Below are 13,800 nucleotides of genomic sequence, written 5' to 3'. Positions count from 1 at the left end.
TATCATTGTCTCGTGTAATTCAAGACATACAGCTGGATCTTTTTAAGGATCCAAAGGTTGTGACGGGAGATCATTTTTAGTGATTTGAAAGTTTTTTCAAAACTCTTTGGCTGACCTGGTCACAACCAGGAGATCTGAGAAAATAGGGACTGTTGTTTGCAAAGTCAACATTTCCTCCTTTTATGGGCTTTCAGTCCAAAAATGTGTATTTTCACATGCTGATTTACAACCTGAAACAGGGAGAAGGACCTGTCCTTTCCAGCACAATCAAACGTCTCCAAGGTGAGGGTTTGTTTGGAGCCCTATTCAAGACAAAAATGAATTCCCAGGACTTTATTCTTTTTTATTAAAGGTAGATGATTAAAATGCTGCATGCGGGGAAGACAGAAATATCATCCAGTTTTCACATTTATTGGCATTTCACACCAGTAACATTAGCATATAGAGAAATGTTAAGATAAACTAATGTTCAGAATGATAACATGTTAGTGGGACTGTTTATAAAGTATTACTGATAAATAAACAGCAGCTAAGACGTGTCAGTATGAGCAGATCCTCATGAAATGGTCAGTACAGCAAGTATTACAAAGAGACTATACATGACAGTTGAATATGGTCACTGCTGCAACAACGATGAAACTCTTATATGGGTATTTTAGCCATAAAATGTAATTCATGAAATTCATTCTAAATTTAAGAAACATCAATGTATGTCAATGAAGTAAAATTAAAGATGTGGGTTCTCGCGTTTAGTTACTTATTTTAGTTTAAACCAAAGTAAAAAAAAAAACCTATAAATTTACCATTTATCTTTAGTGTATTTTAAATACCTTGTCACAAAATTAGCTGTATTGCAAATTACAATGGAATATAAATGGCTTTACTTTTTTTGTAACTAAAGCACAAAGAAATTTAGTAAATTCTTTGAACCGAGCGTGCTCTTGTAGTGTTTTGGAGTACGAACTACCCGAATTATCAAGTTTACTGTGAAGTCTAGAGAAGGGAAGAAAAAAATATGCAAAAACATCTCAATAATACTTGTGTAAACACAGATTTAATTCTTGCCATTTAGAGTATATGGCACCTACAGCAGTTCAAATGTAGAGGATTACAAAAACACCCTTAACAAACTTAAGCGAGACCAGGACGGTGTAAATATTTGTTCCATCAGGACTTCAGTGACAGATTTGCTCTCCAGATTCCTGGCGATGTTATTTCCACTTCTCTGGGTTCATTGTGGAGCTGCAGAGACTTCATCGGTGCACAAACACACTCACATGACCTGTCTGCTGCCTGGAGCTCTCCGGGTTTGTCTCAATGTGTCCAAACTCTGAAATATTTCTACTGGGTTAGATCACCGGAACAGACGGTGAAGCTTTTGAATTCTGAATTTGTCACCAATGAAAAGAATGGAAGATTTGACATATTTTCCTTTTTGAAAACACCATGAAGGCATGTAACAAGTATTTGATTTTGTTTTTTTTATAGCCTATTAGCTGTTCAAGTCAACATAAATAATTAACAGAGATCACATGTCACTGACTCATACTGGGGTGAAGTCAGAACGGCTTGGAAGACATTACACAACAGACATGTAGGTCCATGTCTCTGTTTGAAACTCTAAAATATAGATTTATTACGATTCAAACTTTTCCTAACATTTGATCTCAAATCTAGACTTTACAACCTTTTTGTAAAGGTGTTTTTAATCATTACATCACCCTGTGCTAAAGGTTAGCATATATAGAGAGCAGCCAAATGACATTTAATTTGTAACATATTTAATAAATGGCTGTATAGAACCATATATACTTGGAATTTATACATTAACACTATGTACTCTGTGTTAATGTGATTATTATGTAATAATAATGTTATAATATCACTCATCAGACAATATTAACATTGTAGAATGCTGCATGATGAAATTTTGAATGCTTTGACTTATTCAAAATAACATCTTATTGGTTGACATGCATTACAATGAATTTAAGAACAATGTTAACATGATAACACAAACTACAGTAAACTCAACCTGAGATCGTCAAGAAAACACCACAAAGTAGATTTATTGGGCGTTCTGAAGATTCATCAGCAGAATGTCCGGTTCTCCTTCAATAATAGCATTAATATAAATAACCTATTAGCCCGTAGCCTAATTTATAATCAGCCTAATGTATCGTTAGACTGTATTTGATTTATACTTTTATAGTTAAAATGCAAATTCTTTATACGAGTAAAATTTGCAGTCTTTTACTTCATCGATATTCAGATTGTATTCAAATTAAAGCCCGACTGGACCTTCAGTGTGTATCTAAGAAAATCCTCCGGGGTTAAATCTTAAGGCGTGATAGTGACTGTGTTCGGGAGACGTGTTCATCACCTCGGGTCTGTGAACCTCTGTGTGCGCACCATCAGCTGATAACCTTCCTCAGTGTGTCGGCTGCACGGCCGAGCATCCTAATCTGAGGAATGCGGACTTCAGAAATGAAGCGTTTGCAGGTCGCAAAGTTCACCGCCAGGCCTCCACAACAGCATGCAACAGGGAGGATCAAAAAATACGGGTCAAAGTTCACATTGTGGAGTGGAGAGGAAGCGACTGATTTAAAAAAATTAAAAAAAATAAAAATAAAAACATTTATTGTAAGACTGCATCTTGATTTGACATGTAATTGGCTTTAATCGAGACATTTAAAGGAATGTTTCAACATATTTGGGTCACTTCCCCGCAGACAGTTATGAGAAGATCGATGCCATTCTTACATGTGTAAAATATGGAATATTTTAAGGCAGCAGCGGGTTAGTTTCGCTTGAAGACTGGAAACAAGGGGAAACTCATCGTATCCAACTTGTGCCTCTAAAACTCACAAAATCTGGTGAATCTTGTTTGTTAACTGAAGACTAAAAGTGACATGTCATCATTTGATGTGCCAAAGGATTTCTTTCTGTTGGTAAGCAACGAGCAGAGACTCAGGAAGTCACTGCTGCTGACCAAGAAACAGTGCAATGCACAAGAACCATTGCAAAATGGTGAAATGTCATTTTTACACTTTGTTTTTTATACTGATTAAACAAACAAGATGAGATGAGCAGGTTTTGTTAGCTTTGAACAGCTGATTATACTGTCTTCGTGCATTGGTAATAATGCTCTTATATTACAACATCTACAATAATATAACGCTCTCCAATGGGCTGTTCTGCACCATCAGCACTTTTGACTGGCTGAAGCACACGTTTCTGACGAGACTTTTTTTTGGTAAGAAACCCTTCTACCTGCGCTGATCGTTTTCACTGCGGACAGAAAAACAACTTATCTTGTTCTTAGGTCCCTCTAGTCTATGGGATGGATTTGGTGACTCGTCAGATAGAAAAACGCTCAGTCAACCACTGTCATGTGTTGCACTGCTTGAGCAACACTATCCAGTCACACATCTGCTTTCCTCAGCAGCTGATGAAAACAAAGAAATGATGCATTTTTAGGCTCCTTCCACGTATGACGATATGTTAACTTAACCACACAGGAGGTTTAAGAACAAACAAGATGAGACATGTGACAACATAAGTACATGATGTTCTATATGGACTAAAGCTGTTGAATCATGTCACATCATAATGTACCACTGGTTCTTGTGTCTGCTGCTGATGTGAGGAGATTTAATTCATCATTAGGAGCCAGTCAGTTGATAATCTGTGTTAAGAAGATAAGTAGGGTTGTCAATCAATCTGCTGATTCCAGTGTTTGTGGACACAGCGTGCTCAAAGCATTTTGGGAAATGCACTTAATAAGAGTGACAACTCCATCATGTCTCTACAGGTAACATGAAACTACCGTCTGCAGCCGACCAACTTAGCGAAGCATAAAGACTGAAAACAGTTCAAGCTTCCCTGGTCCTGTTCAGAAGTAATAAAATCCCCCTGTCAGCACCTGCAACGCTTTCTCTGATTAATTCATACAAAACAAAGCAAAAGTGACACGTTTTTCAATAATCAAACTTTTTGTGCATTCAAGACCTCAGTGTATTTTTTGAGTTATTATATTATGCAGGAATAACAGCTAAAGGTAAAGTCTGAAATGTGTTTTTTTTAATCCAATCAACTGAAGGTATTTGTCTTTATTTTAAAGTGCTGAGTCAGGGAGCTGTCGAGTTCCTGGTGATATTGTATTTCAGCCTGCTGTAAGACAGACACCAGCACTATGGGCCTGTGAGGAGAAAACTTAGTTCAATACTGAGTTCAAAGTCTGTTCAGTCTTTGTATTTACATCAATGAAGATACAGCGGAGTCAGCAAAATAAACAAAGTATCAGGATAAGAGTAGCACATTTTCAGTGTTATATTATTACATATGTAAGAAAGTATTTAACCATTGTTGATGCATGTATAGAAAACCAGTCAAAGAGGGGCTTTTAAAGAAAAAAAAATGGAGGTAATTAATTCTAAAATATATAAATAGACTCATATCTTATTTATAATTTGGTTGCCTTGAAATAAATGTTGTAGATGTAGTTGTAAATGAATTGCAGGAGAGAGCAGAGTACTTGATCAAGTACTTGTTTACTTCAGACCGCTGATGGCAGACGATCACAAGAGGTGTTACAATGAAAACAAAAGGACTAAACCGAAACTGTGTTTCTTAAGACCTCAGTGTATTTTTTTGAGTTATTATATTATGCAGGAACTGAAGGCATTTGTCTTTATTTTGAAGTGCAAATGTCTGATTGATTCAGACTTTGTGCCGACAGCTCTCAGAAGTTCTGCTGTGCTGCATATTCACGGACTCCCACGGCTGTCATGTAAACATTGAACTGTCACGCGCCCCATCGGTCCTCTATTATATGTTCACTAATGATTGTAACTGTTGTCATGCTGTTGCGCTCTAACGTTTGATAAAGAAAATATATTTCACCAGGTACAGTCTGAAAAAAAAAAAACATCTTTAGTATGTTTCTTATTGTTGTTTTGAAGTTCTCATATTTTTGAATGGTGGTCAAAGATGAGAACATTTTACAGTTCTGCGCTCAGAGGTTTCACTCTTTTTGTTTCCTCTAAAGAGGAAATCATATAAATATGTTCTCATATGTTTATTGATCGGTAGACCTGAGCAAGAATAGGCCTCTGAAATCCCAGCTGGTCCACGACATAATCAGAACAAGGATGGATCGGTGGTATTGAAACACAAAAGAACATTTTGTTTGAGTGTTTTTCAGCAACATTTTGTACATTAGCTTCGATTCAAATCGTAAAAAGTGCTGATGTGCTGTATTGTGGCTTCCTGTCCACTGTTAACCGCATTGTGCTGGAAAACAATTAACAAAAATGCAGTTTGAATTTTGAAAATACAGTTTCAATTTGGACTCATTGATCGGAAGCTCAAGATTCATCAGGTTTATCAGATTTCTCTGACCGCCCAGCAAGTGATGTGAAACCTAATCAGTAATCCCTCCGCAGCAAGCACAAACCGGATGATATCAACCTGCAGTATCTTGTATGTTTGCTTGTCCTGAAGATATTAGTCTCAGGTCAACAGTGGACTTCCAAGCAGATGAGAAACAACACAAAGGAACCAGTCCATGCACTGCAGTGACCTGACCACTGTAAATCCACCCAGACGGACAGCGCAGTGTGTCTGAAAGATCAAAACACTCAAAGGGACAGCGGTTTAAACGGATTCATTTAGACTTACAGGCCACCGAGGAATGGTTGAGGGAAATCCAGTGGGTTTTTTTTTCTCTAGTTACCGACTCTGATTACAAATTACAGCAGAAAGCCTGCAGACGGCCATGATTGGTTTCTGAGGTATATGATAAGACAGCAAATACAGGCTTTATAGAATTCCTGATTTGATTGCAAAATAATTGTCTCCTTTGGACTTCCCTTTGATCATGAGCACAGTTCAATCTGCACAAATCAATCACTCAAATCAGAACAACACTGTCTTTTTCCCGATGGGATTTTTTTTTTTTTTTTTTTTTTTTTTGGGGGGGGGATCACGTGCTGCACGATGAGGTCACACGTCGGGGCGGGGTCTCGGCGGTCACAAACAAGGAGCGGACCAATCAGAGAGCTCCGTGAGACGTCGTTCAGCGGCCACGAAGGCCTTTATAAACTTTGTGTGCCTCAGCTGAAGTAGCTCGTCTTCTCATTCATCACCAGCGTTTACAAGATTTTACAGTAAGTTCCGACATCTCATCTCATTCTCTGCAAAGCCAAAATATTCGACCTAAAGCAAAGAAGGATGGATGTTTTAATTTCTTCGGGATTTTTCTTCTTGTCGTTAGCTTATAATAGAAAACATTCCGGTATCCCTTTAAAAAAAAAAAAAAAATCTAATATATCTGTCTCAGTTTAGTTTTTATGTTAAAAAAATATATCTTTATTTTATTTATCCGCCAGCTTTTGCCATCTTGTTTCATTCGGCTGCCTTTGTCGTCGTCTCTCGCTCATCGGTGAAGGAGCAGCCATCGTTAGGTTGCTTTTTCTCTTCTAAGGAAAAAAAAGCAGGAAAACCGGTGACCACAGATTGAAGGAGATGAGTGGCTGCTGCCGGTTACAGTTTTGCTTTTCTTTTCGTTTTCCTGCTGGTAGTTTCGATGTCGGCCGGTTTCCTGGCTGCCTGCCGAGGCAGCAGATCCCGTGACGGTGACTGTACACAACAGAAACAGGGTCGGCCTGTTGTCGGGATCTGCGCCTGACGTGCAGGAACAGTCACAGCGCGATGAATCCCGTGCATTTTGGTTTTCCTACACGCGTCGTATTGTCGGGTTGTTAATCCATATTTCGGGTCGGGGGGGGGGATGGCCGTACTGTCGGGAATGTGCACCGCAGCTTTAGTGCGGATTTCTGCAGGAATCGAGCTTTAACTTCAGGATGAGTCCCAAACATCACGATGGGGGAACGTGTGGTATTAAATGGTCGCGCCTGAGATGTTGTCTGTGTCTGGTAACGATGACGTTCAGAGCTCCGGGCCTCCAGCCTGCTTGCTTTGAAAATGGATCCCTGACGTGATGTGTTTTCTTGTTTGCAGTCGGGAACCACAGCCATGCTGCCTGCAGTCGTGTTGGCCCTGTGCCTGAGCGCAGTCCTCCCCGCCCCCAGTCTGGACCCACAGCTGGATCAGCACTGGAACCTGTGGAAGAGCTGGCACAGTAAAGAATACCACCAGGTGTTGCATTGCTTTTCTTTGACCTACTTTGTCCCGCCGTGCCGCTGCAGTGGTGCCAGTGGAAGTCTTCTTGACTGTTGGTTTGTGTTGGCAGAAGGACGAAGGCTGGAGGAGGATGGTGTGGGAGAAGAACTTGAGGAAGATCGAGCTGCACAACCTGGAGCACTCTTTGGGCAAACACTCCTACAGCCTGGCCATGAACCACTTTGGGGACATGGTGAGAGCACGCCGCACACACACACACACACACACACACACACACACACACACACACACACACACACACACACACACACACACACACACACACACGCTCATAAAACTAGAAATAGCATGTTGTGAAATAGGAGCATGACATGGAGAAAAAAAAAAAAGACCAGACAAGAGGCTCAAAATTGTAGCTTAGGTCGACTAAACGCTGACCATTGTTTCCTAAATAACACACGAGCACCTCCAACTCACTTTTACTCTTTCTTCCCACAGACTCACGAGGAATTCAGGCAGATCATGAACGGCTACAAGCACCGCACCGACAGAAAGGTCACGGGGTCCCTGTTCATGGAGCCCAACTTCCTGGAGGCCCCTCATTCCGTGGACTGGAGGGAGAAGGGCTACGTCACCGCCGTTAAGGACCAGGTAAGTCCTCGTGCACCTTCACCTCACCGGGCGTTACACCGACGAAGTGATCGAGGTAAAAGTTGGAAGACATTTTAGATCTTCATGAGGAAATACTTAAGAAGTTGTGAGCTGGACGCGTCACATCCTGCACAACAAACCTCAGCGGTTGATCAGGAGCATCCACGTCTCCTTTCAAAAGAACTTAACGTCTGTTTAAAAGGAGCGTGTGAAGTCACTCCCAAAGAACAAGTTTCAGCCTTTTACAACAACAAAAGATAAACATGATTGAAAGTAAAAGGCTCGTTCTCTGAAAAGAGTCATTTCTCCGCTCCGTTGTTCTTCCTGAATATAAAGGAGTCGGTGAAAACTGCCGAGTCGTCACATTAATCGTGCCTCAGCTGGAGTAAACGCAGTCGACACAGGTTCGTTTTAATTCAGTGTTGGTTTTACAGGAGATAATCTACCAGCTGTTGGGGTAAACATGGTCACATGCACCTTCAGACAGTCACTGTTATTTGAGCCGGGGGGGGGGCTCTGCCCCTGGAAGTAAATGTTTTCCTAGAACTGAAAGATAAGATGGCCACTTGCGAGTTGTTTTGATTATCTATGCCCTCCTCCTCCTACCCCCCCCTTTTTTAGAGTACACTTTATTGTCTCCACCCTGCGGTGTACATTAACACTCTGTAAGGTGAAACCAGTCGGAAAGGGTGCAGCAGCACTTAAGGTACTGCAGTCAAAGTACTGCAGTATATGACAACAACATTTTAAATGGAGGATTGGTCAAGTTTTATTTCTGGATTGGACCGAACCGGGAAAAACTCCCTTTCTCTTCACTGTTATATCTAAATTTCTACATTTATCAGTTGGTCTAGAAATCATTGAATAATATTGGGAAGTTTAGATTTTTCAGAACTGAAGATGATGTCTTGAATGTGATTGTTATCGACACACACAGACACACACACAACATGTTTTGATATTTGATTAGTTAAGATTGAATTATGAAAATGGTTGCAGATACATTTTCTGTCTTAATATATAATTTCTTAATATCAGTTGAGGATCTTGCAGAAGGAGATTACAGCCGCAAAACCATCAAACTGTGGATCCGTTCACTGAAAGGGATTTCGTTCCTCCGTTTTAACCCGAGCGTCCTCGGTTCTCTCCTTCAGGGTCAGTGCGGCTCCTGCTGGGCGTTCAGCACCACCGGAGCTCTGGAGGGTCAGCAGTTCAGGAAGACCAGCACCCTGGTGTCACTGAGCGAGCAGAACCTGGTGGACTGCTCCAGACCCGAGGGCAACGAGGGCTGCAACGGCGGCCTGATGGACCTGGCCTTCCAGTACATCAAGGACAACAACGGCCTGGACTCCGAGGAGTCGTACCCCTACCTGGGAAAGGTACGTAGCTCGACTAATTCTGATTTACAGATGGTGGTTTTCATTTCTAAAAACAAAAGGTTATTTCTAATCTGCAATCGGGAGGAGGATTTGTGTTCTGAAAATTGTTTACCCTCTAAAATATATTTAGATAAATTGTCCTCTAGAACAGTTTTATTAATGCACTGATTATTTAATCCATGACATCTTTTTTTTTTTTCATCTCTGAACTGAAACTTCAGTAAATCCATAAATAGAACAAGTCGTTGTGGAAGGAGAAAGTCCGCTGCTAACCACAAACCTTTATTGAACTATTTGAGCTCCTTAACGTCACTTCTAGAGGAAATGATGAGAATAATGTGCTTCTGAGCTCTGACGACGTCTCCTCACTCTCCTCTTCCTCTTCTTGTTTTTTAGGACAACCTGCCGTGTCACTACGACCCCAAGTTCAACTCTGCCAACGACACCGGCTTCGTGGACATTCCCAGGGGCAAGGAGCACGCGCTGATGAAGGCCGTGGCCTCCGTGGGACCCGTTTCCGTTGCCATCGATGCCAGTCACCCGTCTTTCCAGTTTTACCAGTCAGGTCGGTGCTCGTTTTCTGTGAACATACATTTTACTCGTAACGGGAAAAACACTGCAGCTGGTTTTATAGGGTGAATCTCTAAAACTCCACATACCCGACCTTGTTTGAGCTACACCGGACAGCTGGTGAACAACCAACCAAATATCAGGAATATTTAGGTGTCGGTGGAAAACAAAATCAGCTAAAATGCCAAAAGTCACTCCTGAGTGTGTCTCAACAGTTTGATTAAGAAGTTTACCCGTATCAGCTGACGGGTGATGATGTCGGTGTTATGTTCCTCACTTTTACTTGTGGCTAACTTAATTATTATTATTTTTGTTGGGGGGCGTTTCAGGAATCTACTACGAGATGAACTGCAGCAGCGAGGAGCTGGACCACGGCGTGCTGGTGGTCGGTTACGGCTTCGAGGGAGAAGATGTGGACGGCAGCAAATACTGGATCGTCAAGAACAGGTCAGTCACATCTGAAAGTTATGGAGACATCTCTGGCGCGTTGAGGTTCAGTACCATCTCGCATCAGCTGGTGAACATACAGTTCATTGAGCCTATCATCATAATTCCAGTTGTTATTATTAATAAATGTAGACAATAGGCTCTTCTTAAAGTCACACTTTTACATCCACAATTTGAAAGCTTTGACAACCTGCTGTAGATTTTCATTTAATGGCTTTTTCTTCCTGTATTTTGGTTGTTAAGAAATCTTAATTTTATTTTATAACTTCCTGAAAAGTATCAAACTTCTGAGGCTGATATTTCACAGTATGTTGGTTTGATTTAGGATTTCTCCTCCAACTCGCATTCGATGTTAAACCCCTTTTTAGATAAGAGAAAATAATTCAACCAAACGTCAAGAGGTCTTTCTGACGCTTTTAATTTGAAGTCTGTACGAGCTCCTGACCTTTTGTGTGGTTTTTGTCTGCAGTTGGAGTGAAAAGTGGGGCAACAAAGGCTTCATCTACATGGCCAAGGACAAGAAGAACCACTGTGGAATCGCGACAGCGGCCAGTTATCCTCTGGTCTGATGAGCGCAGCGCCACATCGTTGCACCGTAGTGTTTTAATTGCAATAGTTTGGAAGGAGAGGAGGGACGAGGCCTTGGGACGAGGCCTTGGGACAGAGTGACGCATTGACAGGCGATTCTGCAATGTTTCATGTTTTTAGGGAAATCGCACCATTTTGTTTTTTCTGGTTTTTATGCTACTTTATTTTGTCTGGAAAGTCTTTCGTTTAGTGTTTTATTGTTTGTAAATATGTGTATTCTAAGTAAGTGATTCGTTAACACTTGCTCTGGTCAATGTAAATGTTTTTTGTTTTTTGCTACTTTTACTGTGATCAATTAAAGTAAAGTTGTAGAACACTAGTTTGGTTTGGAGGTTTTCGTTTGGTTTTGTTTGGCCCTGTGTGAGTTGTGTGTCTGTTGCCTTACACTCCGTTCTGAGATCAGGAAGTTCAATCTGTCTGAACACTTAGAACTTACTTTTTGTCTGTGAACAACGCAGCAACTGAGTTCATTAAAAATGACCTGATTTGGAGATACAAGCTTCTCTTTGAACAATATCCATATTCACAACTGACTGACCTTGTTTCACTCTATAAAATAAACCTCCGCAGACTTGTGTTTAAATTAGATTAAGTGAAACCAAATGTAAATCAAGATAACGATGCAAGAAAATTCCTCTTTCTTTGATCTTTATTGGGTCAGATCACTTTCAGTTATATTAATACCTGCAGTGATCTTTTGATGAGCTTTAACAGGAACTTTCTAAAAGATGTGACATGAAACCAAATAACATTCCAGATTAAAGACTTGAGGCTTCAGCTGTACTCCGGTTAATCCGACATGTCGGTTTGATATGTGGAGCAAACACAGTCTCCTGACTTCACATAAAAACAGCTGAGATCTTACAGGATTATTGATTGTTAAACAATGGTGCTGGTTCACAGGGAAGCTGAAGGCAAACCTCACAAATCTGCATAACACCCTGAAGGTGACTCCATATTCTTATATATCTACTCTTTATCTATTTAAAGAATTTCCTCTTGGGGATTAATAAAGTAACTATCTATCTATCTCCCGGGTCTGAAATTTAAGTCCTGAAGGTCTGAGGTGTCCTCTCCTCATGACAGTTGTTTTGTTGAGTCATTTTAATTAACCTAAAGAGAATGACTGAAATAGAGTTGAATGATTAAATCAGAATTAAGTTTACAGACTATTAGAAAATGGTGACAAATGAGAGAAGCAGCAGATAATCTGGTTTTAGAAGCTTTCTTCTTGTATTTCTGCTCCACATACAATTTCACTGATGAATTTATAATCAATACGTTTACTGTTCTAGGACTAGTGTTAACATCAAAGCAGATGAGCATCACACCTTTTTCAATGGGATATATGGAATATGAAATAACACTTTTATAAAGCACTCTATAATCATTTTAATTATTCCATTGTCATATGCTTTATATATTTCGCTAAGCCTTTTAACAAGCTTTTTACAGTTTGAGTCACATTTACCAGCATAGAAATATATGTAGTTTAATATTACTTCTGGGTTTTGAAAAAAAAAAAAAAAATGATTTTATGGTAACGGCCATTTTGTGTTGGTTTTATGCCAGTTTAGTATTTACAGATATCTGAACACCGTCTGGTGCGTTAACACTTGCTTCAGTCACGGTAAATTATTTAAAATGATATAAATATGAGTAAGATAATATCAATTTTAGTGTGTCATGTATCTCAACAGCTAAATTTAGTTTATAGTTTATCCCGAGGGTTATCAACAAAGTGAACACAATTCAAATAATAGTAGCATCATGTAGATGTTTTCTTTTACACATTTAGGGAGAAAAATTCTGAGTTCAACTCCCTTATGAATCATCTTAAAATTGTCTAAATATGAAGGTATAGGTATAAAAGGAGAGAGATAAACATTTCTACCACCCACTTGGATCAATAAAACCTTAAAGTCTTGTTCAATATACATCTAAAATGTCTGTGACACTGTTGATGTGCCAACTTCAAGTATATTATATATTTAAAAAGAGAACAAGTGTGTTGTTAGAACAAACATAGGTGAGACGCGCACATCAGTCAGTCAGTCAGTCATCAGTCAGTCAGTCAGTCAGTCATCAGTCATCAGTCAGTCAGTCAGTCAGTCATCAGTCAGTCAGTCAGTCATCAGTCAGTCAGTCAGTCAGTCAGTCATCAGTCAGTCAGTCAGTCACTCATCAGTCAGTCAGTCACTCATCAGTCAGTCATCAGTCAGTCAGTCAGTCACTCATCAGTCAGTCAGTCACTCATCAGTCAGTCATCAGTCATCAGTCAGTCAGTCATCAGTCAGTCAGTCAGTCAGTCAGTCAGTCATCAGTCAGTCAGTCAGTCACTCATCAGTCAGTCAGTCACTCATCAGTCAGTCATCAGTCATCAGTCAGTCAGTCAGTCAGTCAGTCAGTCAGTCATCAGTCATCAGTCATCAGTCAGTCAGTCATCATCAGTCAGTCAGTCATCAGTCAGTCATCAGTCAGTCAGTCAGTCAGTCAGTCAGTCACACATTAACTGCCCCGCTCAGCTCGGTCCAGTCAACAGCTGCAGGAACTTGTTGTGCAACCTAAAAAAAACCCTGGGCCAGCAGCCAGGAGGACAACTGAGGGAACAAAGTGATTAAAGGGTCAATTCATATGTTATATTACATCAGCCTGTGAAACTGTTGCTGCGTCAGCACTAAATCATTGATTAAAGTAGCAGTTCCTCTTCCAGGAACAAGGTCCTGGCTGCAGACACCAGATTGTGACAAAATCATCTTTATGAGTTTCTGCAATTCATGATGTTACAAAGATGTTTTACAGTAAATATGACTGCAGTCAATTATTTTGAGTGCAAAACCATGAGATCATTTAATTCTTCTCCACACCAGGATACACAAAATTAAATATTTAAATATATATCATGACATTTTCTGCAGTCTATTACAGCACTGGCTTGTAAAAGAAAAGACTAAAACCTGTAATTGTTCATCAGCTGAGAAAATAATCTTCATCAGAGAGGCGCAGCTTCTGAAGATGT

At 40.1% G+C, this 13,800-nt stretch overlaps 1 protein-coding gene across 2 annotated transcripts; it reads left to right on the top strand.

Annotated features, from left to right (window-relative positions):
• Window positions 1–6,062: 6,062 nt before the first annotated feature.
• ctsla (cathepsin La) lies at window positions 6,063–11,100 on the top strand. Of its 2 annotated transcripts, XM_069705976.1 has the most exons (8): window positions 6,063–6,170; window positions 7,024–7,161; window positions 7,256–7,378; window positions 7,645–7,797; window positions 8,952–9,176; window positions 9,573–9,741; window positions 10,076–10,193; window positions 10,663–11,100. In XM_069705976.1, the coding sequence occupies exons 2-8, from the start codon at window positions 7,039–7,041 to the stop codon at window positions 10,760–10,762; spliced, it is 1,011 nt and encodes a 336-aa protein (XP_069562077.1). In that variant the 5' UTR covers window positions 6,063–6,170; window positions 7,024–7,038; the 3' UTR covers window positions 10,763–11,100. The 2 variants fall into 2 exon arrangements, with proteins under 2 accessions (XP_069562077.1, XP_069562076.1); XM_069705975.1 differs by lacking the exon at window positions 6,063–6,170 and having other exon boundaries at window positions 7,259–7,378.
• Window positions 11,101–13,800: the final 2,700 nt, after the last annotated feature.

The sequence above is a fragment of the Brachyistius frenatus genome, unplaced genomic scaffold (assembly GCF_029030835.1).
Source record: "Brachyistius frenatus isolate BFR_SWC_R1_liver_20210118 unplaced genomic scaffold, ASM2903083v1 Contig_60, whole genome shotgun sequence".
NCBI lineage: Eukaryota > Metazoa > Chordata > Actinopteri > Embiotocidae > Brachyistius > Brachyistius frenatus.
This window is presented reverse-complemented; position numbering and strand designations above follow the sequence as displayed.